General features: G+C 42.9%; 1 protein-coding gene and 1 non-coding gene across 4 annotated transcripts in view; one reads left to right on the forward strand and one right to left on the reverse strand.

Moving 5' to 3' along the window:
- The window catches only part of EOGT (EGF domain specific O-linked N-acetylglucosamine transferase), a 35,512-nt gene extending 15,014 nt beyond the window's left edge, over positions 1–20,498 (reverse strand). For all 3 annotated transcript variants that reach the window (XR_009520899.2, XM_060022872.2, XM_060022871.2), the window contains exons 1-9: positions 20,452–20,498; positions 18,759–18,814; positions 16,655–16,878; positions 15,153–15,253; positions 14,443–14,551; positions 12,303–12,397; positions 11,840–11,944; positions 7,753–7,859; positions 4,786–4,889 (exon numbers count right to left, since the gene is read on the reverse strand). Coding sequence is in view for 2 of the 3 variants with exons in the window: in XM_060022872.2 (XP_059878855.1) it covers positions 4,786–4,889; positions 7,753–7,859; positions 11,840–11,944; positions 12,303–12,397; positions 14,443–14,551; positions 15,153–15,253; positions 16,655–16,864 (831 nt within the window). In the remaining variant the exon portion in view is untranslated. The remainder of the gene's footprint in view (positions 1–4,785; positions 4,890–7,752; positions 7,860–11,839; positions 11,945–12,302; positions 12,398–14,442; positions 14,552–15,152; positions 15,254–16,654; positions 16,879–18,758; positions 18,815–20,451) is intronic.
- On the forward strand, positions 17,923–17,995 carry TRNAG-GCC (transfer RNA glycine (anticodon GCC)). The gene has a single exon. It is a non-coding gene; the product is annotated as a tRNA-Gly (tRNA).
- Positions 20,499–22,448: the final 1,950 nt, after the last annotated feature.

A 22,448-nucleotide genomic window follows, 5' to 3' on the forward strand; every position in this document is an offset into this window, starting at 1 on the left:
GAGTGGCCCCCGCTTGCCGCAACTAGAGAAAGCCCTCGCACAGAAACGAAGACCCAACACAGGCAGAAATAAATAAATGAATTAATTAATAGAAAAAAAACAAAAAAAACTGATTAGACCCTTTGTAAGTTTATTAAAAAAGAAACATAGTGAATGTAACTCTAGGAAATGATGTCCCTATTGATTAATGAATAACATAATTCCCCATTGACATTAATGAGTAGTAATAATAATAATATACTTTTAAAATTTATTTATTTATTGGCTGCGTTGGGTTTTCGTTGCTGCACATGGGCTTTCTCTAGTTGCGGCGAGCAGGGGCTACTCTTCGTTGTGGCGCACGGGCTTCTCATTGCGGTGGCTTCTCTTGTTGCCGATCACGGGCTCTAGGCACACGGGCTTCAGTAGTTGTGGCACATGGGCTCAGTAGTTGTGGCACAGGGGCTTTGTAGTTCCACGGCATGTGGGATCTTCCCAGACCAGGGCTCGAACCCGTGTCCCCTGAATTGGCAGGCGGATTCTTAACCACTGTGCCACCAGGGAAGTCCCAATAATAATAACATTAATAGTATCCTGCATACTTCCTACATCTCAGGCACTATTCTAAGAACTTGACATTATTAACACATTAAACCACCCCACTAACTTAATGAGCGAGGGAATACCATTGTCCCCATTTTACAGATGAGGAAACTGAGACAAAGTTTAAGTAATTTGCCTCAACTGTAGAACTGCTGCGTTTACAGGGCTGGGATTAAATCCAGTCTCTTTGGTTCCAGACTCCATTCTTGTAACCCCTATATGGCACTTGCCTTTCGATGAGAACCAGTTTTTTCTGGCACATTTACCAAATGCATTTCATTTTTGAAAAGTAGAAATTAATTACGTGCTCCATCAGCTGAAGGACGGAGGTCCATTTATTTCGAAATGGTAGAACTTAGATGGAAAAATTCCGCCGAAAGAAGAAAGAAATACGTATTGTAGGGTTACATTCAAGGTCTACAGTTGGTTATACATGGCGTTCATTATGTCCATGTCTTTTTATCTTTACAGCATTCATTTTTTTTCAGATTTTGAAAATTTTATGTTGCACATATTAGAGTTATTTCAAAGTTACTGAGAACTGTTAGATGTGGTGATAAAAAATAAAAATTCTTTCCTTCGATGTTTCTCCAGTGCTGTTCTAATAAAGGCCCTTCTCAACACCATCAAAAATTGAATATCCCAGTTTTGGTTCAATAATAAATAAAGGACAATTAAAAGAAGTGAGTCTAGACAGTTTCCTGAGAAAAAAATACTTGGGATAAAATAAGATACCTTTGAAAGGAAAATTTAATAATAAAATAAAGTAATCCTGACTGGTCCCTTTTCAGAGAAATCATGTAGTATTCAGTAATAACCACCTCTAGAAGCTTCTTCTCTAGAAGTCCCTGAAATTCAAATTATCTGCCACAGGCGAAGGAGGGGTTTTCCAGTCTTATGATGAAGAATATCTGGATATTCTTAAAGATGACATAACATTTCCTGTTGTGTATATCTCAAACTTGAACAACCTATGACTTAGAAATTCCAGTTATAGGAATCTGCCCTGCAGAAATGCTAGGATGACTATGTAAAGAACATATGTATATGAAAAGGATGTTCAGGACAGCATTTCCGTAAAGAGCAAAGAACTGGAAACAAATTAAATGTGATCAGGGTGGGGACAGAGGTAAATACACACATTAAGGCTTCCACCAGACATCCATGACATCCAGCAAATGGAATAGCATGCAACCACTAAAGCGCTGACTTGGAAAGATGCCCACCATATATTAAGTTAGCAACATAAGAGAACACATTTTATTTTCTATAAGGATATAAACATATCCTTATACAAATTTTACATAATATATATATCCTTATATAAATCCTTACCTAAATGTTGTAAAAGGATATATTTACACTTATTAAAATAAAGTCTCCCAAGGGACTCTCACACAGGTTAACTGCAGTTACCTTCAAGGGAAATGGAATTGAGAAGACAACGGAGAATTTTTTTTTAACTTAACATACTTCCGTGTTGTTTGAACTCATTATAACCTAGTCTTACTTGCATAATTTAAAAATGGCAATAATAAAGCTATACTACTGTTTCTTGTGTGCAACCCTGCTGTGCCCAGAAATGCGTCTGCAGGAGTGTCCCTCATTGCATATGGCTCGAGGGTGGAGGCCCCGCCCAATCCCGCTGAGGAAGCCACGTGCCTGAAGGGCAGCCAGACTGCTGAGCTTTCTGTGGACGAGAGGAGGAGGCCTCAGAGGCTTCCTTGTGGGACAGTTCGTAAAATGTCATTAGGGTCTGACCTGCGGCCACTGCCACCTCCCTGTTCTTCCCCTGGGCGCACAGCTCGTCCGAGGCCTTCAGGACTGGCTCTACGGCAACACCGTCCACCGTGGGAGGTTTGAAGCTCCGTCAGCCTCGGGGAGGCAGGGTTGCTTCCTTCAGTGCCTCACCAGCCAAAGAGAACCGGTCGGTGGCCACACAACACCTCACCACCATCCCCATCCAACCTACAGGATTCTCTGGGCCTCAGTTCTGGAACAAACTGGCCCTCGCCTGTCCTGAGACCCTGACTGAGCAACTAGCAAAGGCCTCTCTGACCAAGAAAACAGGTTTAAAATGGACGCACAGAGAGGGGCAGAGGAGGGAGGTCACACCAGGCAGGCCAACCTGCTCGGCTAAAAGCATCCTGCATGTCCAGGGCAGTCGAGGTCAGGCTGCACTAACATCACACACTCAGTAAACTGAGCAACCAGGGAGCCCCGTGGTGGCCATGCGGTCTCTTCACTCCACCCCAGCAGGCACCAAGAAGGGGGAGTCTGTAGAAGCTGGCTCGGTTTAACTCAGTCCACTAGAGGCCGCCACGGAAAAGCATGCAACAAGATACAAGGAAGCTTCTGGAAAACTTTCCATCAACTTAACAAGTTCTGCAGGGAAGGACAGGGAGGCGATAAAGCACTGTGGTTGCAGGGCACAGGTCTGGGGGCAGACTGCCTGGACGGGCACCATTGTCTCAACCCCTGGCTGACTGTGTCATCCTAGAGACACGGCCTGCCACTCAGCGCCTCAGCTTCCTCATCTGTAAAATAAAGGAACAAAAACCCTAGTCCACGGAGGGTTGTGCGCACTAAATGAGAGCTGCCCATAGCTGGTAATGTGGCCTGGAAGCCACAATCTTACGCAAAAAGAGGAAAGGAAAGGAACTCCTGATCCCTTTGGTCCCTGAAACATTGCCAAGAAATGGAACTGAGGTGGCAGCAAAACTGGAACACAAGAGGGAAACGCAAATCCGTACAAAGAAGGAGACTAAAAGGGAGCGTTAGCATGCCAGGAATATCAGAACCCGTTCCCATCAATCAGACATGAAGTCAAACTACTACCCGCCTAGGGAGCCATGGTCATGAAAACCTCTCCACACAGCTCCGCTACCAGCCTCCTATCAGCAGAACAAGCATTAGCAAAATCAGTTGCCCTTCTGCACAAGAACCTGACGTTCAGTTAATGCTCTAGCTCTGCTCTCTGGAAACAAGACAGTACGTCTCCCCTATGCTCTAAGTAGCACTGTTTATAATTCTAAAAGACACCCGATGGTTCCATTGCATGTGGACTGGGAAAGAGTACAAGGACTCCTGTAACTGGTTGTGTCTCTCAGGATCCTGGGGGCTTGGCCAACGCAGTCGTTCCAGAAGATATTGGCCCCCATGGGATCTATACCTGCCCCAGGTGGATCCCGTCTCCTTGCATCTGAACTGTGCTATGTGGGCTGCTAGGACTCCCCGGAAGCAACGCCTGATGCTGCCCTGCCAGCAAGCCATGGTTCCCATGCACTAGCCTTCCAAACAGACTCAGGACAAGAAGGGGGCCTATAAGCGCCCTGGGTGTTGGAATGTCTGGCTGACCCTGAGATGAGTTCTCCGTGGGTGTTCTCACTGCCCAGGTTAGGCAGCCTTTTTCGTGTACACTATACACCACGTGTTCTCCTGCCCACTGTCGCTGTCATGGTTCACATTCAGAGCCCATGTGCTGTGGACCAGGCATTGTGACTGTTCGCACACGGTATGCTTCATCCTCAAAATGACACTGTAATAATCCCATTTCACAGGTGAGAGCACTGGGGCAACTCCCCGAGGTTACCTGGGATGGTGGAGGGGCCAGCTATGGGGAAAAGCAGGGGAAAGGCAGGCAAAGAAAGAGAGGAAGGAAGAAAAGACTGCCATAAAGACTAAAAACAAATAAGCCCAGAGCAGGTGGGATTCAACATGTGTATTTATGTGCAGATACACATGGCACAACCTGGCATAAAGCAGGAACGAACAAGGAAGCTGCAATGAAGCAAAACGGATGGTAATTACAAGAGGCCAAACTGTAAACAGAGGCAAGCTCTCCTCTCACGGGTCATGTGGGGAGTCACGGAGGTTAAGTGAATGACAGTCTTTTATGCCCATCTCAGAGGAAACTTGAGCTCCACCTGCCCAAAGGGGGAAAGAAATCTTCTACAACCTCATTCTAAAATTCCAGGAATAAAGGTATATGCATACACCTGAATCTGCCCATATATTATACTTACATGTAAATTCAGCCACACAGAGGCGTTCACACACAACTGCACACGCATGGATGGATGTCTGTACATGAGTATATGTAAATGTGTGTGTCTTAGAAAATTCCACTACACAGGATCAGAGTCACGCAGGTATTAAGCAAGGCAAAGACAGCGCTGAAGCAAGGAGCCTGTTTTTACTTACCGTGTCCCACATCACAACGTGCACATCTGTGCTGAAGGAATTATTAATGTGCTGAGTAATATAAAGATTGATGAAATCACAGAAGTGGTGATACATGTTAACACCTAGGATTGGAAAAAAGAAATCCATGTTAATTAACCCCAAAGAACAAATGGTTACACAATTCTACCCCATCTACTTATAGTATGATAGACTTGTAGCTGAAACCGGTGGGGGGGAAATTAAGACTTTTTCCAAACCTAAAATGATCAGTACACAGGTAGTTCTCAGCTGAAAGATTGACTGTGTTCAAAAATTCACGTTCAAATTGGAAATTAGGAATAAAGTTTCCCATATACACTAAGAAACAAACGATCATTACGTTCCCAGAAAAAATAACAGAAGCCTATTTAACTCAATATGGGGAAGAACTATAGAACCGTGAAGACTAATCACTATGTTTATGATCATTTATTGTTTTTAAATCAATTGACACCTGCTCATCATGGAAGTATTGACAATGATGGCACTATTAGCATTTTGGTATTTTTCATTCCTGTCTCTTTTTCTCCTATTTAATCACTACTTATATTGCTTCTTGGGAAAACATTAACCAACTATCATTGAAAAGAGCTGAATGTCTCATGTCCTAATTAAAAGAGCATAAACTCTGGAGTCAGAAGAACTGAGTCGAATTATGAGCAAGTACTCAGGCAAGTTTGTAAATTCCAAAGCTTGAGCTTTCCCACCAGAAATAGGAAATCAATATACTTAGGTGCCAGCTTTTAGGTAATGTACCTAAAGTACCCAGCCCAGCGCCTGGCACAAAGTGAAAACTTAGTGAAGACCAGCTGGATTCTGCTGGGTCAGAGGAAAGGGGAGGGCAGTGATGCTATTTTTAAGTTCCTAAGTCCAGCATTCATAAAAAACTGAACATTTTCTCAATCTCTCTCTCTCTCTCTTTCTCTTTCTCTTTCTCAGTCTCTCTCTCTCTCTTTCTCTGTCTTCTGCCCTCTCTCTCTCCCCTTTCTCTTTCTCTCTCCACTTAGGTATGGAGGACCCAGTATTCAACCTGGAAATGTACAAATCTAAATGGGATAAAATTCCAAGAACTAACATTTAAAATATGCACTTTAAGGAAGGGAAAATGTTGATTAAAAGAAAAACAGTGACTCTCAAAAGCAAAAATCATAAAATATTCTGACTTCATTCCTAGAGCGAATAATAACGTTGTGTGCCAGAAAATAAGAGTAAAAAGGACTCCATTTATGAAAGTCAGGCCATTATGCTACACACCTTTAACGTATAAAGTGCTGGACATCAATTATATCTCAACAAAGACAAGAAAAAGGAAAATAATACTCCATTCTTTGTAGACTGGTATCTTAGATGAATGTTTAGAGGGACTTTTCTCTTTCACCCAGAAAAATCTTGCCAAAGAGCATATTTTCAAATAAATAAGAAAAAGAAAGTTCTACGGCAACCCATCCCCTTTTCCCAGGTTAGCACACAGTACACGTTAGCTATCTCATGAATCATTCAGCAAGTTTATAACATTTATTGAGGGATGCTGAATGCACAAGATGGCACTTGGTACCAGGAGGATTTATAAAAGAGGGAGAAAACACAGGCTCTGTCCTCAAGAAATGGGCCCCAAATGAGTCTTGTTCTGCGGAATACTCATTCTCTCAAGGTAAGAGTTAATATGAAAAGGAACGCTGCATGACAGCATAAGGTAGAAGAAAAAGGCAGAGTTATGAATATAGGAAAGAAATGACACATGTCTACCCTGGCCTATTGTTCCTACTTTATATCCTTTATTGCATAAGTAGCTACATAAATTTAACGTTCGCACGTGTCCAACCCGTTTTCAGGCAGATCAGTGTTTTCTTTGCCCCATTTGAATCTGCATATTTTAAACATGAGTCAGGACCTTGAACACAGCAGTTTTACCTGCTCTCATTTCCGAAACCTAAACTTGTCTGATTTCTGAACCTCATAGCTTGTAATATATCACTTAGGACTTCAGAAGGCAGAGCACATTCAAAATATGATCAATAAATTAGAGGAATTCTGAAATATTTGTGACAGGCGGCTCTCTGTATTTCACCTTGAGCCCAGCCTCTCATGAATTTGGATGTGCTGTGGCATAGAAACCTCCATCTCTTGTAATGAGAGAGATAAAGGAGTACGATTTGTGTTGCTCCCCTCGAGGGCAATGAGTTCACAAAGCATAAGCTGTGCTTGCATGTGGAGAATTAGAAGCTATAACCTTAAATAGGAAAATAATTTTAACTTTTTGTTCAAGAATATATGGCAGGGCTTCCCTGGTGGCACAGTGGTTGAGAGCCCGCCTGCCGATGCAGGGGACACGGGTTCATGCCCCGGTCCGGGAGGATCCCACATGCCGCAGAGCGGCTGGGCCCGTGAGCCATGGCCGCTGCCTGCGCGTCTGGAGCCCGTGCTCAGCAACGGGAGAGGCCACAACAGTGAGAGGCCCGCGTACCACAAAAAAAAAAAAAAAAGAATATATGGCAGAGCTAACTTCCAAAAGAATTTTAAGTTAACTTTAGTCATGGAGATGATACCAAAAAGTTTGCCAGAAGATGTCATGGGCCTTCCTTTCCCACCTGCACTATATACATGGCTTTTAAATTTAAAGAGTTCTACTGAAGCACCAGCTAAATCAAGCGATTAAAGAAACCACATGAGGTAAATGTAGTTACAAAAGGGGTACCCAGTCTTTCTCCTCTCATCTTTTGATTTTGATTGAGTCATTTGATATCAATGTGAAAGTTTCTTCTAGCATGCCAAAAATATAAAACAGTGGGAAGTTCAAATTAGTTCACTTCCTCACAAGAAAGCAAAAAGCTAATCTATTGTTTAATGTCACATTGCTTGCCCCCAAATTATAGGAATATATATATCAAAAAAAGGAACAAAACCACATTAACCAATAAATAAATAACAGACAAATTAACTTCTCACCTGCATCTAATTTCATGAAGTAGGTTGGTTTCTCAATAACAATGTCACACTTAGCATCTTCTACTGGTCTGAAGTTGAGCTGAGTATAGCTTTGTAGCTCAGCAAACCTGGAATTAAGAATCAAGAGATACTTTCAAAGGGATCCTCCTGGACGTCCTACTGAAACCTTGTAACTTAGGATCTTTTCATTAAGCAGATTTTATTTCTAGAAAACACTCTTATAAAGACATGTGGAACTTCTCAAACTTACTAACATTTACGCAACTTGATATCAATCTTAATGTTGAGACTAAAAGCAAAAATGATTTTAAATTTCAGCCTAATGTGCAAGACCAACTGGGAACTTTGCTGACAAAGAAAAAATTTACACATAGAGTTGACCAAAAAATCTACCAGTAAAGTGGGAAGATTTAAAAAGGTTTCTTGCAGTCTGACGAGGCTCAGAAGTAACACTGACCCAGAGAACTTGCTTGGATTCTGAGAAACATGGCATTCCTAGAATTACCAAGTGCCTAGAAAAAAACAGCAGACAGCTATGCTTCCCAGAGGAAAGGAAAGTCTGTTTCTCGGAAAACAACTTTGGAAGCCACTTGGTACAATTTTCTTTCATACAAAAGAAGACAATCACAAGTTAACCTAAAGATTGCTGTAACTCTTCATCTTTGAGACCATGTCTGAGGTAAGATAAATATCAAATAGAGCCTTTTAAAACACACATAATGCTGAAATATTTATTGTAGTGGCTTCAAAATCAGGTCTACAAATTCTGTGATACTTCTTCCTTCAGGAGGTAGAGATGAATATCCTCCCCTGGAGGGTGAGTTGGACTTAGTGATTCACTTCTTTTTTTTTTTTTTAATTTATTTATTTTTGGCTGCACTGGGTCTTTGTTGCTGCTGCTCATGGGCTTTCTCTAGTTGTGGCGAGTGGGGGCTACTCTCTGTTGCGGTGCACAGGCTTCTCATTGTGGTGGCTTCTCTTGTTGCAGAGCACAGGCTCTAGGCGCGCGGGCTTCAGTAGTCGTGGCTCGTGGGCTCAGTAGTTGTGGCTCGCGAACTCTAGAGTGCAGGCTCAGTAGTTGCGGCGCACGGGCTTAGTTGCTCCGCGGCATGTGGCATCTTCCCAGACCAGGGCTTGAACCTATGTCCCCTGTATTGGCAGGCGGATTCTTAACCACTGTGCCACCAGGGCAGCCCTAGCGATTCACTTCTAATGAGCAGAATATGGCAGAAGTGATGGTGGTCACTTCCTAGATTAGGATATACAAAGATCGAGGCCTCCATCTTGGGACATGCTTGTGCTCTCTCTCTCTCTCTCTTTTTCCCTCTCGCTCTCTCTCTTTCTCAGACAACATGCTCTTGGGGAAGCTGGTTGCCATGCTGTCAGTAGCCCTACGGAGAGGCGCATATGGTAAAGAAATGACACCTCTGGCCAACAGCCAGACAAGAAAACCCACAGATGACATGCGAGCTTAGGAAGCAGATTCTGCAGGCCCGGCTGAGCCTAGAGAGGGCCACAGCCCTGGTCAACAGCTTGACTGCAGCCTCCTCGGAGACCCTGGCCAGAGCCACCCAGCTAAGCTGCCTCCAAATCCTGGCTATCAGAAACTTCATGAGATAATAAATGTTTATCGTTTTAAGCTGCTAAATGTCTGAGTAATTTATTATACAGCAATAACTAATACAAATACACCCTAGGGAACTATCATGATATCAAAAGGTAGCGGGAAGCAAATATCAAACATTTATTTTGGATCTCAGATATCAAAGTGAGAAAACAGGAACTCCTACTGCAAAAGTCTGTTAAGTCAAGTAAGATCCTGCTTTGCAGAGAGTAAAATGATAGACTGTTATCTTGAATGGTTTACTTAGCATGAATGTTTTTTTGTTTTGTTTTGTATTTGTTTTGTTTTGTTTTTTGCGGTACGCAGGCCTCTCACTGTTGTGGCCTCTCCCGTTGCGGAGCACAGGCTCTGGACGCGCAGGCTCAGCGGCCATGGCTCACGGGCCCAGCCGCTCTGCGGCATGTGGGATCTTCCTGGACCGGGGCTCGAACCCGTGTCCCCTGCATCGGCAGGTGGACTCCCAACCACTGCGCCACCAGGGAAGTCCTAGCATGAATGTTTGACCTCAAAAATGAACTCTCTTTGACATAAATCATAGCAATATTTTTTTTGATCTGTTTCCTAAAGCAAAGGAAATAAAAGCAAAAATAAACAAATAGGACCTAAGTAAACTTTTTTTTTTTTTTTTGGCCACTCCAAGTGGTGCGGCATGTGGGAACTTAGTTCCCTGACCAGGAATCAAACCCGTGTCCCCTGCAGTGGAAGCATGGAGTCTTAACCACTGGACTACCAGGGAAGTCCCAGGACCTAAGTAAACTTAAAAGTAGTTGTAAGCAAAGGAAACAGTTGACGAAATGAAAAGACAACCTACAGAATGGGAGACTATATTTGCAAATGATATGGCAGATAAGAGGTTAATATCCAAAATATGTAAAGAGCTCATACAATTCAACATCAAAAAAACAAACAACTCCATTAAAAGACGGGCAAAAGAACTGAGTAGACATTTTTCCAAAGAAGACATGCAGAGAGCCAACAGGCACATGAAAAGATGCTCAACATCGCTAATCATTAGGGAAATGCAAATCAAAACCACACCTGTCAGAATAGCTATCACCAAAAAAACACAAATAACAAATGTTGGCAAGGATGTGGAGCAAAGGGAACCCTCATACACCGTTGTCGGGAACGTAAACTGGTGCAGCAGTTACCAATGGGGAGAGGGAATTGCGGAGGGGCAAGACAGGGGTAGGGGATTAAGAGGTTCAACCAATTAGGTATAAAATAAACAAGCTACAAGGATATATTGTACAACAGAGGGAATACAGCCTAAGAGGTTCAAACAATTAGGTATAAAATAAATAAGGTACAAGGATATATTGTACAACAGAGGGAATACAGCCAATATTTTATAGTACCTATGAATGGAGTATAACCTTTAAAAACTGTGAATCCCTATTTTACATACCTGAAACTTAAATAATATTGTACATCAACAATACCTCAATAAAAAGAAAAAAATGAACATTATATGAGTGTCCTGTGTGACTGTAAAGGGGAGCATGACAATTTCTAGGATGACAGAACAGTTCTGTAGCATGATTGTAATAGTGGTTACATGTACCTAAGCATATGATATAAATTTTATAGAGCTATACATTCCCCTAAAAAATAAAGAATGCATGTAACCATTGATGAAATCCAAATGTGGTTAGTTAATAATATTGTACCAATGTCAATTTCCTGGTTTGCATCATTGTGCTATGGTTATGTAAGATGTTATCATTAGAGGAAGCTGGGGTAAGGATACAATGGAAACTCCTTGTACTATTTTTAAACTTCTTGTACCATCTTTAAACTATTTTTAAATGTCTACAAATCTCAAGTTATCTTAAAATAAAAAGCTTTTAAAGTACCCTAACTCTTTAATATCTAAAGATGGTAAATTTCTTGACAGAACTAGTTTAGTATTCAAAATGTTTTAAATCAAAATGTGTTCTCCAATCTTTACATAAAGTTCAAAAAGCTTCTCAAAGGTGCTTAAAGTCAGGGTAGTGTTTACCTTTGGAAAGGAGGATGGAGGTTGTGTCTGGAAGGAAGCCTGGGTGGATGATGGTCTATTTTTGACCCAGGTAAGAGTTACTCAAGTGGGTTCACTTTTTCATAATCCAAACTGTATATTTCTCTATATGCTTGGTATGTACTTCAATAAATGTATATTTTTTAAAAATGTTCCCCAAAACACATGCAGAAATTATGAGTTAAAAAAATTCAGTTTTGAACTTTTTTCTTTCATTAGCAAATAGTAAGTACTACATCATACTTCCGAATATTTTATAAATATATATTTAATTCGGATACAACTGATGATTCACTCTGTAGCCACCACTCCCCAGAAGCTCAGGCCAAAATTATCTACAAATAGAGTAACATTTTCCATGTGAGAATCCCTACCAAAATCTGCAAGTACCAATAATAAAGACAAATATTTCAGAAACATATTTTCCAAAAAAAAAATCTTACCAAGACTGCAAAGGGCTTTTGCGCTGGCCTTGAGACATCAACATACGAATGTCAAGTTTACAGTGTCCTCCAATTTCCCCGCTCTGGAAAAAATCTTCCTTAAATCTGGTGTACAACAAAAAATTAAGTTGAGCTTGGAAAATTTTTTCATGACTCTGACACGTGGGTTGTAACTAAAGTGGTTTGCCAATTTCCAAAATCAGTTTTTCATTAGAAGTTAACTCTTTATAATAGAATATTTCAAACATACAAAAAAGTAGCAAAATGGTATAAGGAATCTAATGTACCCATCACCCAGTTTCATAATGATCAACTCATTATGACCAATGTGGGTCATTCATCCCCTCCCCCATTCCCCAACCTCATCACCATATTATTAGGAAGCAAATCCAAGGCTTGCAAATCCTGAAACTGCAAATATTTCAGGATTTCCCTTAGATCTTAACATCTCCCACTGAAGTACCTGTCGTGGTTTCTCTTGATGTTTCTTAAATCAAGGTAGAGATTGGTCGCTCTGCAGTACTGAAGGTAACGGGAACACACTAGACTTGAGTCATTCTGAAATAAGGTTGAGAAATAAGAAAAAAATAACTGCGATTATTAACAATTCCAGGACAGACCGGACTTGTCTGACATCATGCTGACAGCATGTTGCCTTCAGGTTCCAACCACACAATGTGATGAAAAGTGCTTCCCGATGACCACTTCTGTTTTCCCCGGCAGACACTGGCCAAGCATACTTTTACCAATTTGCACACTTTTAGGTTACTACGACGCACCCTTAAATGTTCTATCACCTTCAAACTTTAGAGAGTCAGCAGCTGTATTTGTGGTTCATTTCACCCTCCTGGAAAAAAAATAATGCACTCAGAACCCTCACTAACCCCACAGCTATGTCAAAAAGCATCTTCCAAAGACCAGCCAAAGGAAACAAGGAAGAATGCACCCGTCAGAGTCATTAAAATGCAAGGCAGGAAGGGCAGTTTGCCAATTTGAATCAGAGGTACTTTCTGCAAACCTTAAAACCTGTGAGAGTCTCTGTCTCCACGGCAGCGTGAGAGCCATGTTTTCTAACTCACTGAGGTAAAGGAGTTTTTGTTTGTTTTTACAATTTTATTTATTTTTATTTTGGGCTGCATTGGGTCTTCGTTCCTGCGCAGGCTTTCTCTCGTTGTGGTGAGCAGGGGCTACTCTTCGTTGCAGTGCGCAGGCTTCTCATTGCGGTGGCCTCTTCCATTAAGGAGCGCGGGCTCTAGGTGCACAGACTTCAGTAGTTGTGGCTCGCGGGCTCTACAGCGCAGGTTCAGTAGTTGTGGTGCACGGGCTTAGTTGCTCCGTGGCAATGTGGGATCTTCCCGGACCAGGGTTTGAACCCGTGTCCCCTGCATTGGCAGGCGGATTCTTAACCACTGTGCCACCAGGGAAGTCCCTGAATGGTGTTTTGGAGTCTGGAGTTGCTAAGGAGTCATACCCATAGCACAAAACCTAACAAGGCAGATCTTGGTGAGGAAAGCATTCTGCAAACCGCCTTGGAAGAGGTGTGTGAGGTGGAGGTGGGGCCCTTCCCTGCCCTTTCCACATGAACAGCTAAACTCCAAACAAAGTGTAAAACGTCATCTGTTAAAGACACCCCTCAGCAGTGCAGGTTAATGCCTTGCCTCCATCTTCCGGTTCAGCCACCTTGCTAGAATCGCTTGAAGTTCTTTCACGTGACACCCTCCAAAAGCACTATACAGCATCTATTCAGTTTTGAAAGCAGTTGGAAGCCATGTCCTCCTTTCAAACATATCAGATAGTCATAGTTTGAGGCAATTAAAATATTTCTGGGTTTAGAATTATTCCCCCCAACATATACTAAAGAAGATAGGTTGATAAATTACATCTTTATAAATGCCCTTGCAAGTAGTTTGGGACACGTGATACACCCTCACCATGCTGTGTTTGTTAGCACTTTGCAGCTTGCAAAACGCTTTTCTGTATGTTTGCTGGCTTGATTCTCACAAACACTATAGCAGATAGGCAGGGCAGGTATTACCGATGCCACTGGACCAGAGAGGGAGGGATTCCTTTCACAGTGCCATCTATCTTGTCTTTATATTATGATCTAACCACTATGAGTGTAGGGGATTAAGAGATACAAATTATTACGTATAAAATAAGCTATAAGGATATCTTGTACAACACAGGGAATATAGCCAATATTTTATAATAACTAAAAATGGAATATAACTTTTAAAAGTGTGACTGTGTGGGCTTCCCTGGTGGCACAGTGGTTGAGAGTCCACCTGCTGATGCAGGGGACACGGGTTCGTGCCCACGTCCGGGAAGATCCCACATGCCGCGGAGCGGCTGGGCCCATGAGCCATGGCCGCTAGCCTGCGCGTCCGGAGCCTGTGCTCTGCAACGGGAGAGGCCACAACAGTGAGAGGCCCGCATACAGCAAAAAAAAAAAAAAAAAAAGTGTGAATGTGAATCACTATATTGTATATCTGTAACTTATATAATATTGTATATCAACTATGCTTCAATAAATAAATGAATAAATAAATACTACGGGTGTTTCTGAATAAACACACTCGTTTATGAAGGGGTTAAACACCCACCATTCCCTTCGGCTGGCAGAGCACGTGGAGTTCCTCCAGCCGCTCTCCGGAATACCCAAAGTCAGCTTGCTTCCAGAATATTTCCTGGGCTGATTCAAGAGTGTCCGTCCTGTTAGAAAACAAAAAATTCTGTGATACTCATCTTTTTATTTTTCTGGACCTTAAATTTTCTTTCTAAGTGTTAAATTGCTAGAAGTCAGTCATTTTTTTTAAGTAAACTATCATAATTTAAAAATCTATCCCTCACCACATGATGTAAGCAAAACAAGTTATTTATAGACTTACTTCCTTATAATAAAAATACAAAACGGAAAGGTATGAAGTTAGGATCATCTGGCACTGAAGACAATGAACTGTTAATTACTGTATTTTCTTTACCCCGTGAACCTTGCGTGTGTTGGAAATACTGATTATACTTAACTCTCTTCTCCAGAACCAAGAGAAACCATCCATTTATCTTCTTAGCATATGCTGGGGGAAATTATTTTCTGTGATCCATACTGTTTTCTCTCTCTGGCAGAGGAAATGAGAGCTATTCCTGTCCCAGTGGGAGACAGTCAAGTTGAACTCATGACTGTGTAAGCAAATTAATATCTAAAGGAATTACTATCTAATACCAAAAGAGTCTAGCTGGGGATTGGAGCCTCAGCATACACTGCAGAGAAAGTAGACAAAGTACAGGGGAAGAGGTATTCCATCCAGAAACTTACCATCCCATATCCACGTAGGTGCAAACAGGGTAACTAAACCTGAACTCTGGTCTGCAGGATTTCTCATAACCCCAGCAGTACTTTAAATTTTCTAAGTGTTTCTGGAACATAAGAGGTATATGTTTAGACTTGTCTACCTTCTTCTGACATTTAGAGAGGACTCAGATTTTTTTCCATGAGGAAAACAAATTTTTATAGAACTTTCACCTTCATGTTTTATAATACTTATTCATGTAATAGAAATAAGTAAATTCTAAAAAAAGCAGTCTCAAGTTTCTTAACAACAATTATCCTTAATCACCAACCCCTCCCCCACCAGGCCTGTCCTCCCACCAAAAATCCGGGTTTTAGCTAGACTACCACAGATCATTTGAATTGCCGTTTTTTTAACTTAATTAATTTTTAAATGAAATATAGTTGATTTACAATGTTGTGTTAATTACTGCCATACAGCAAAGTGATTCAATTATACATATATATATATATATATATATACACCCACATCCTTTTTTTTATTTATTCTTTTCCATCATGATTTACCATAGGATACTGAATATAGTTCTCTGCTCTACAGTAAGACCTTATGTATCCATTCTATATATAAAAGCTTACATCTGCTGACCCCAACCTCCCACTCCATCCCTCCCCTAACCTCCTCCCCTGAATTGGAGTTTCTTGAAGTAGCTTAATGAAATCAGTGAGGAAACTGATCCTAAAATCAGTCCCTAGAGAGTCACAAAAATTGGAATTTCTATCACCAGAAGAATCACAACTAAACCGAAGGGACCAGCAGCTTTACTCATCAATCGAGATCAGCAGAGATCCCGGAAGATGTCACAGCTCTGCAGCCCTTGCGGGATACAGCAGCTGCTGCCGGCCAGGAAGCTTAGGATGCTGTTCTGCGAGGCCCCAGGAGCAGTCCTGATCTGATTCCCAGCCCTGCCTCTCCGCATGCTTCCTGTGCCAGCACCATGGGAAAGGAAATGGCTCACAATGCCCTGCTTTGATCTCTGAGGCCTCTGAGATGTCTGAATGGGCTCCAATCTGAAACCTTTCCAACAACTAAAACAGAAGGAAGGCTGCAGTAATAGTCTTCATTACTTGGAGACAGAGGTGGAGGTGTTATTACCAAAATGAAGTGCTGAGAGATCCTCTGAAGTGCAGATTAAGGAGAGGTGTGAAAAATTCTCCAGTTACTTTTAACTAGATATTCTTTTCTGCATCAAATCTAATTCACTTCATTTACAGAGTATACAAATAGTACAGGCTGCCTATTTATTTCACTAGTGATTTAGATTTAAAATCTCACCTTTGTGAGTGGGACATAATTCTTAGCAAAGTTGAGTCACTAAGAAGCATTAGATGAAATACAGACACTGACTGACCCACAGTTACAACCAAGAGACTGAAGTCTACTTTCAGGTTCAAGTTACAATGAGGAACTAGTGAACCAGCCTAAATTGCTTCCTTTTAAAAATATACAAGGAGAGAATAGTATTTACCTTATAAGGACAATGCGAGTCTTTCTTACAGACCATGGCAATATGCCTATTATTGTGCAAAAAGAAGGGAATATGCTCTTCTGGCAGGCGGAGGCTGGCATAGTTGAACAGAGGAGCACCCAGAATGCCATCAGCCTGGGGAGGAACCTCGTCTTGGCCACTCAGGGGAACTTCATGAAGCAATGCTCCAAAGACAAGCAGCATGAACATAGCAACCTCCAAACCTAAAGGTCAAATTGACAACATCCTCATTAAGACATATCCTTTCAAAGCGAAAGGCTCAAGGGCTAAGCACAATTACAGTGAACTTCGCTATTTCACTGAATAATGTTCCTTTACTCTACAAATATTGATTGTGCACTTGTTATTTGCCAGGCACTGTGTTGGGAGCTGGGTATACAGAGGTGAACAAAGCAGGAAGGACCCCTGCTCTCACGGAGCTTACAAGCTAGTGGAGTAGACATAAACAATCAAATAAATAACTTCAGATGATGACAAAGGCTGTGAATCAAATAAACCGAGGGCTGGCAAACTTTTTCTGGAAAGGGCCAGGTAGTAAATATTTTTGGCTTTGCAGGCCAGGCAGTGTTTGAGACAACTCCTCAACAGGGCCTTTATCAGGAAAGCAGCCATAGCTATGCTAGAGGAAAGGGGGGCTGTGCTCTAATAAAACTTTATTTGCAAAGATGGGAGGAGGACCTTGACAGGACCCTGTCTGAGTAAGTAAGGTAACGTGATACACAACACAGTACGCTGGTTAAGCATATAGACTTTGAAGCTAGTCCACTGAGGTTTGAGTGTGGCTGCAGCCTAAGCTGTTTGACCTTGAGCAAGTTATTTAATCTTTCTGTGCCTCAGCATTTCCATCTGTAAAATGGAAATCAGAATAACCCTTCCCCATAGGGCTGTTGAGTTAAATATTGGTAACGTGTCTAGATGTACCTGGCACGTTAAATGCTATGTTAAGTGTTTATTAAATAAATGTTTAAAGCTACATGGGATGGGGTGGGGGTTGCTAAGTAACGTCTGAGCTGAGACCTGCCAGATGAGAAGCAGTGAAAACATGCCAGGAAGAGAGAAGAAAGGAAGTACAATGGTTCCAAGCAAGTGTGTACCTGCTGAATAAAAACTAACAATCACTGCAGTATGTGAGAATATGCTACTTTTCTAAGTACCAGGATGCAGCAAGGAACATACAGTTGAAAACTAAACTCCTCAGCCCTCGTGGAGCTTACATTCTAGGGGGTATAATAGCATCTATGGGGACTTCCCTGGTGGTCCAGTGGCTAAGACTCTGTGCTGCCAATGCAGGGGGCCCAGGTTCGATCCCTGGTCACGGAACTAGATCTCACATGCCGCGACTAAGACCCAGCACAGCCAAATAAATAAATAAACAAATATTAAAAAAAAAAATAACATCTACGTTATTAACAACTAAGACTAAAACTAAGAAAACTCCAGGAGTGAGTTTTCTTAGTCTGCCTCAGGGCTGTGCCCTTAAACTCTCCCTGCCACGCCTTAGTATTGTGAAAAGAGATGATGGTCACGGACCTTACTGCATTTCTAACTCACCCTAGAAGGATTAAATCTCTTAGACTAGATTTCGCTTATATTTCACAGATAATAATCGTGCCATTTTGGGTTCACTTTAGTGGTTTCTTTGCTCTATTTTTTTTTTAAGTGGTCTTCCCACCAGATGATAGAGCCCTGGTACACATGAGCAGCTCCCCAGCAGGGTCTGCTGTCACTGGAGCACACTGGAAAACCCAGCGTTCAAAATCAGTCTTCACTGACTATGGGCGATGAAGATGGAGCCTTTAGTAATAGACTGCTATGTTCAATCAGGCCTCAAGTCCCAAGGCCAAGTAATCATAACTAAACAGTTGGGACATGAAGAAGAAATCCCTTTCCCCTCTGGAGTGGGAAATACAGTGGCTCTTTTAGGCAACCCTAAAAGGAGTATATTGTTATTTGTTATAAAGCTCACCTGAATTAATATTTTTAGTTGGGACTTCTATCCAATCGTGAGTTGATAGCAATTTCACAAAATTTAAAAATACATATTAATAGCAACAGTGACTCTAATTATAATGAAAATATTTACCTCTTTAATCCTGAGAACCACCAAGAAGCTGTTGTGATGTTTCAGATATCTAAAATCTGTCAGAAATGAAACATATTACCTTAAAAGGATGTTAAAATAGACTTTCACATCCAGATGATATTTTGAATTAAAGGAAATATTAAGAGAGAAGATAATTTAACAAGATATACCTGTAAGCAGAGGGACTGGCATGTAGTGAGACACGCCTTAAGCAGAAGGCCTGGCTCAGGTGCCCTTTCCTGGCCTTAACAAATACATACTGCTAAAAGGAAGGTTGCAGGTCATAACCCTCAAGACAGCAACTTAACAGAACAGATTCTAACAGCGAGCAGGAAGGAGATGACCCACTTTCTACAGGCACCAACTGGTACAGGCCAACAGGACATTCAGCAGATAAAACATTCCTCGGAGAAAACAATCTGCCTGGTTCTCACCAAAGTAATCCGACTCACCGAATCAAACTGCTCTCTAGGCTCTACTACAAATCTGAGCTTTCAGATTCAACAGGCAGAATGGCCAATCCTTTGCTCGTCCCTCCAGGAAATAGGTCACTGCTATGACCAAGTCTTGACCTTTGGTTATCCAAATCCATTGTCCTGGACTGAGCTCTAGCCATAACTAAATCCACTGATCCATGAAGGAGTAACGCTTAGGTCAAGGGAAAAATCTAAAGACTCAGATCAGAAACCTGGCTTTTGCGGAGAGCATGCACCCGCTTGCATGAACTAGGAGTGGCTGCTAGTGCTTGAAAGCACAACCTCGGGGCCTGGCAGAGCCCTTCTGGTGTTGAGTCCTCTTGCAAGAGCCCCTGAGGGATGGGAGGGCGCACTTCCCCAGCAGATAGAAGCTTTAGCAGCTGAGCTACTTTTTCCTTCAGCACAAAACAGCTGTTTCCACAGGCCTAAGAAGGGGAAAGGAAAAAGGGAGAAGCCTGAAAGATGATGAGACATGAAAGCCCGAGGCTGATAAGGAACACAACGGGTGAGAGGGGGTGATGTTCTGTGACAGAGCTTGCAAAAGTTTAAAGAAGGCAGTGGACGGGTGAGAAGTTAAACGCATCTGAGACCCACAAGGACTCCTAAAACTGCTCGCCCCGACAAATGCTAGAAGTTTTCCACGGCAGGAAGTTAGAAAGGGCCTGTCTGAGATGCCCAGGTGAGGTCCACCAGCTGTCTGCTAGAACGTCAGTGAAACCAGGGCGGGGGTGGTCAGCGGCAAGCGCCCTTCGGCGGCCTCGATGCTGCGCTGGGGTTTGGGGCGCAGAGATCCCCGGGGACCGCCCAACACCCAACACCGCACTCCCCACCCCCGGTCCCTGGCGCGCCTGGGAGGGGCCTGGAGAGCGGCTCCGCCCCGGCCTGGGAAACCCGGTCAAGGGGGCGCCGGCCGGGGAGCCGGCATTCTTCCCCGCGTCCGGAGGGCCCCCGGGGTCCCGTGCGCCGCTGCAGGCGCCATGAAGAGACCGAGCGCTCGGAGTCGGGAGGGTCAGGATCGCCTTCCCCACGTCCGCCTCTTCGGCCCGCGGGCAATGGGAAGGCGCAGGCGGACCCGTGGAGAGGCGCCAGCCCTCCGGGAAGCCGCGCAGGGAGCGGGCAGAAGCGCCCACCGCGCGCCCGGCCCCAAGAGCCGCTCAGCCTGCCGCGGCACACAGGGGGACGGGTGAAGGCTCCGCGAACCCCGGGGCGAGTCCCACCTGGAGTCGGGCGAACCGGGGCTGCGGAGAAGGCAGCGGCGGCGGCGGCTGCTCCGGAGGAGGGAGTCGTCATAACCGGCGACTGCAGCTCACCGGAAACCTCGGGCGCCGGAGCCGGGCCAGGGGGCGCCCGGGAGCCGCCGGGACACCTAGGCCGGCCTGCGCGGGGAGGCGGACCCCCGCCGCGCCGGGGGCCGCCGGGGCAGAAGCCGGGCCACGCGGGCCGGGCGGGGGCTGGGAGCGCGGGTCCCGATGGCAGGTCCGCGGGGACCGGGCTCGAGGGGTACCGTCTGCGGTTCCCTGCGTTCTCCTGCCAGGGCCAGAGAGCCAGGCTGGACTGTCCTCCTTGGCAGGAAGGGATAAGGCCCTTAAAGGACCCTGGGACGGGTTGGGTAGAAAGCCTGACTCTCCTTCCCTTCTTCCTTCTCATTGCGTTGCACTGAGGCGGAGTTATACTGTTTTCTTAATTAGAGCCGAAGTTGCCGCTCTCGCTTTCATACGTGGGGCCTGCCCGTAGTTGGCAGCACTTTCTGGTGGCCAACCGGAGGATGGGCGGATTCTTTGGAGTCCTTGAATATTATGTAGTAATACTCTTGCCTCTCTTCGTAACTATCCGAAAACTCACCAAGGTCAAATGCCGCTTTGTGGAGTTGTATTTTTATCGTTTTATTATTTTATAATTATTTAAATTGCAATTGCTTAATTATTTTATCATGATTATTTGAACGCCCATCTCCCATACTTCTACTCTTGGCGCCCTCGGTTCTCATAGTATGCTGCGTAGTACAGAGCACAGTTAAGGTGAGCATTATTGATTCAACTTTAACTGATCAAAGTTGGTATCATCAAAATAAACTTATGCTCAGACACATAAAATCACCCGCATTAAGTACTATGATCATAAGAAAATACAACAGTTTGTTACCAAAGGCTTACATAATCTTCAAATAATTTTTTCAGATACCGTTATGAGAACAAGTTCCATTAGTAACTTGCTAAATGAGTAACATTATCTGGATGTTTTCTTTCAAATAACAGCAATGCAAAAACACACGGTACTTGATATGTGCCAAGGATTATTCTAAAGCACTGTACAGTATTAACTCGTTTACTCTTCATGTAAAAGACTCTGCCTCTAAAGGAAGTACTGTTCTATTATTTCGTACTTTGCCACCCCTTACCAATAAGCAGAGCAACTTTAAAAAGTGCTTTCTCAGCTTACTTGCCACCAATCTATTTTGTCACATACAGGAAATATAGCTTTCCTCTTAGTTGGTTCAAAATGAATAAACAAGCTGGTCTGCCCCTGAGTGATATGTGATAAAGATATAGAGAAAAATACATAGATTTTTTTAAAGAACGCATGAGAACAATATATGAGAAAGGCTTCTAAAAATATGTTAGTCTCATTGCAAGAGCAGACAAACCAATCCAACTGTTGGGAGGTGCACATGGTGCTATTTTAAATGGCTAAATATTAAGTTGTGGTCATTCTGGCTCAGGGGAGACAAAATGTGATGGGGCTTTAAGAACATGAGGTTGTGTTCTATCGCACTGTAACAGCCATTCTTAACATAGAATTTCCCTCCCAAAATATTAATGTTAAAATTTAGTTTTAAACAATAAATTCAAACGTCTATTAACAGGAGACTGATGAATAAACTATGGTATATTCACACAATGTAGAGCTACGCAGGCGTAAAAGAGGATTGAGAAATATCACTATACACTGCAGGATATATTATTGAGTGGAAAAAGCACAGTAGAAGAATGTGCAATATGCTATCATTTATTGAGGAAAGGGAATATATATGTATATATTTATGTATACAAATTGTTATTTACAAATAGAATAACAACATTAAAATGATTACCTATGGGGGAAGGAGGGAATATAGGTAAAGGGGACAAAGAAGATAAGTTCTCTGAATATACATTATATACTTGTGACTTTAGAATCATGTAAATATTTTACATTATAAACTAAAACTAGGGAC

Source organism: Delphinus delphis, chromosome 10 (genome assembly GCF_949987515.2).
Source record: "Delphinus delphis chromosome 10, mDelDel1.2, whole genome shotgun sequence".
Classification (NCBI taxonomy): domain Eukaryota; kingdom Metazoa; phylum Chordata; class Mammalia; order Artiodactyla; family Delphinidae; genus Delphinus; species Delphinus delphis.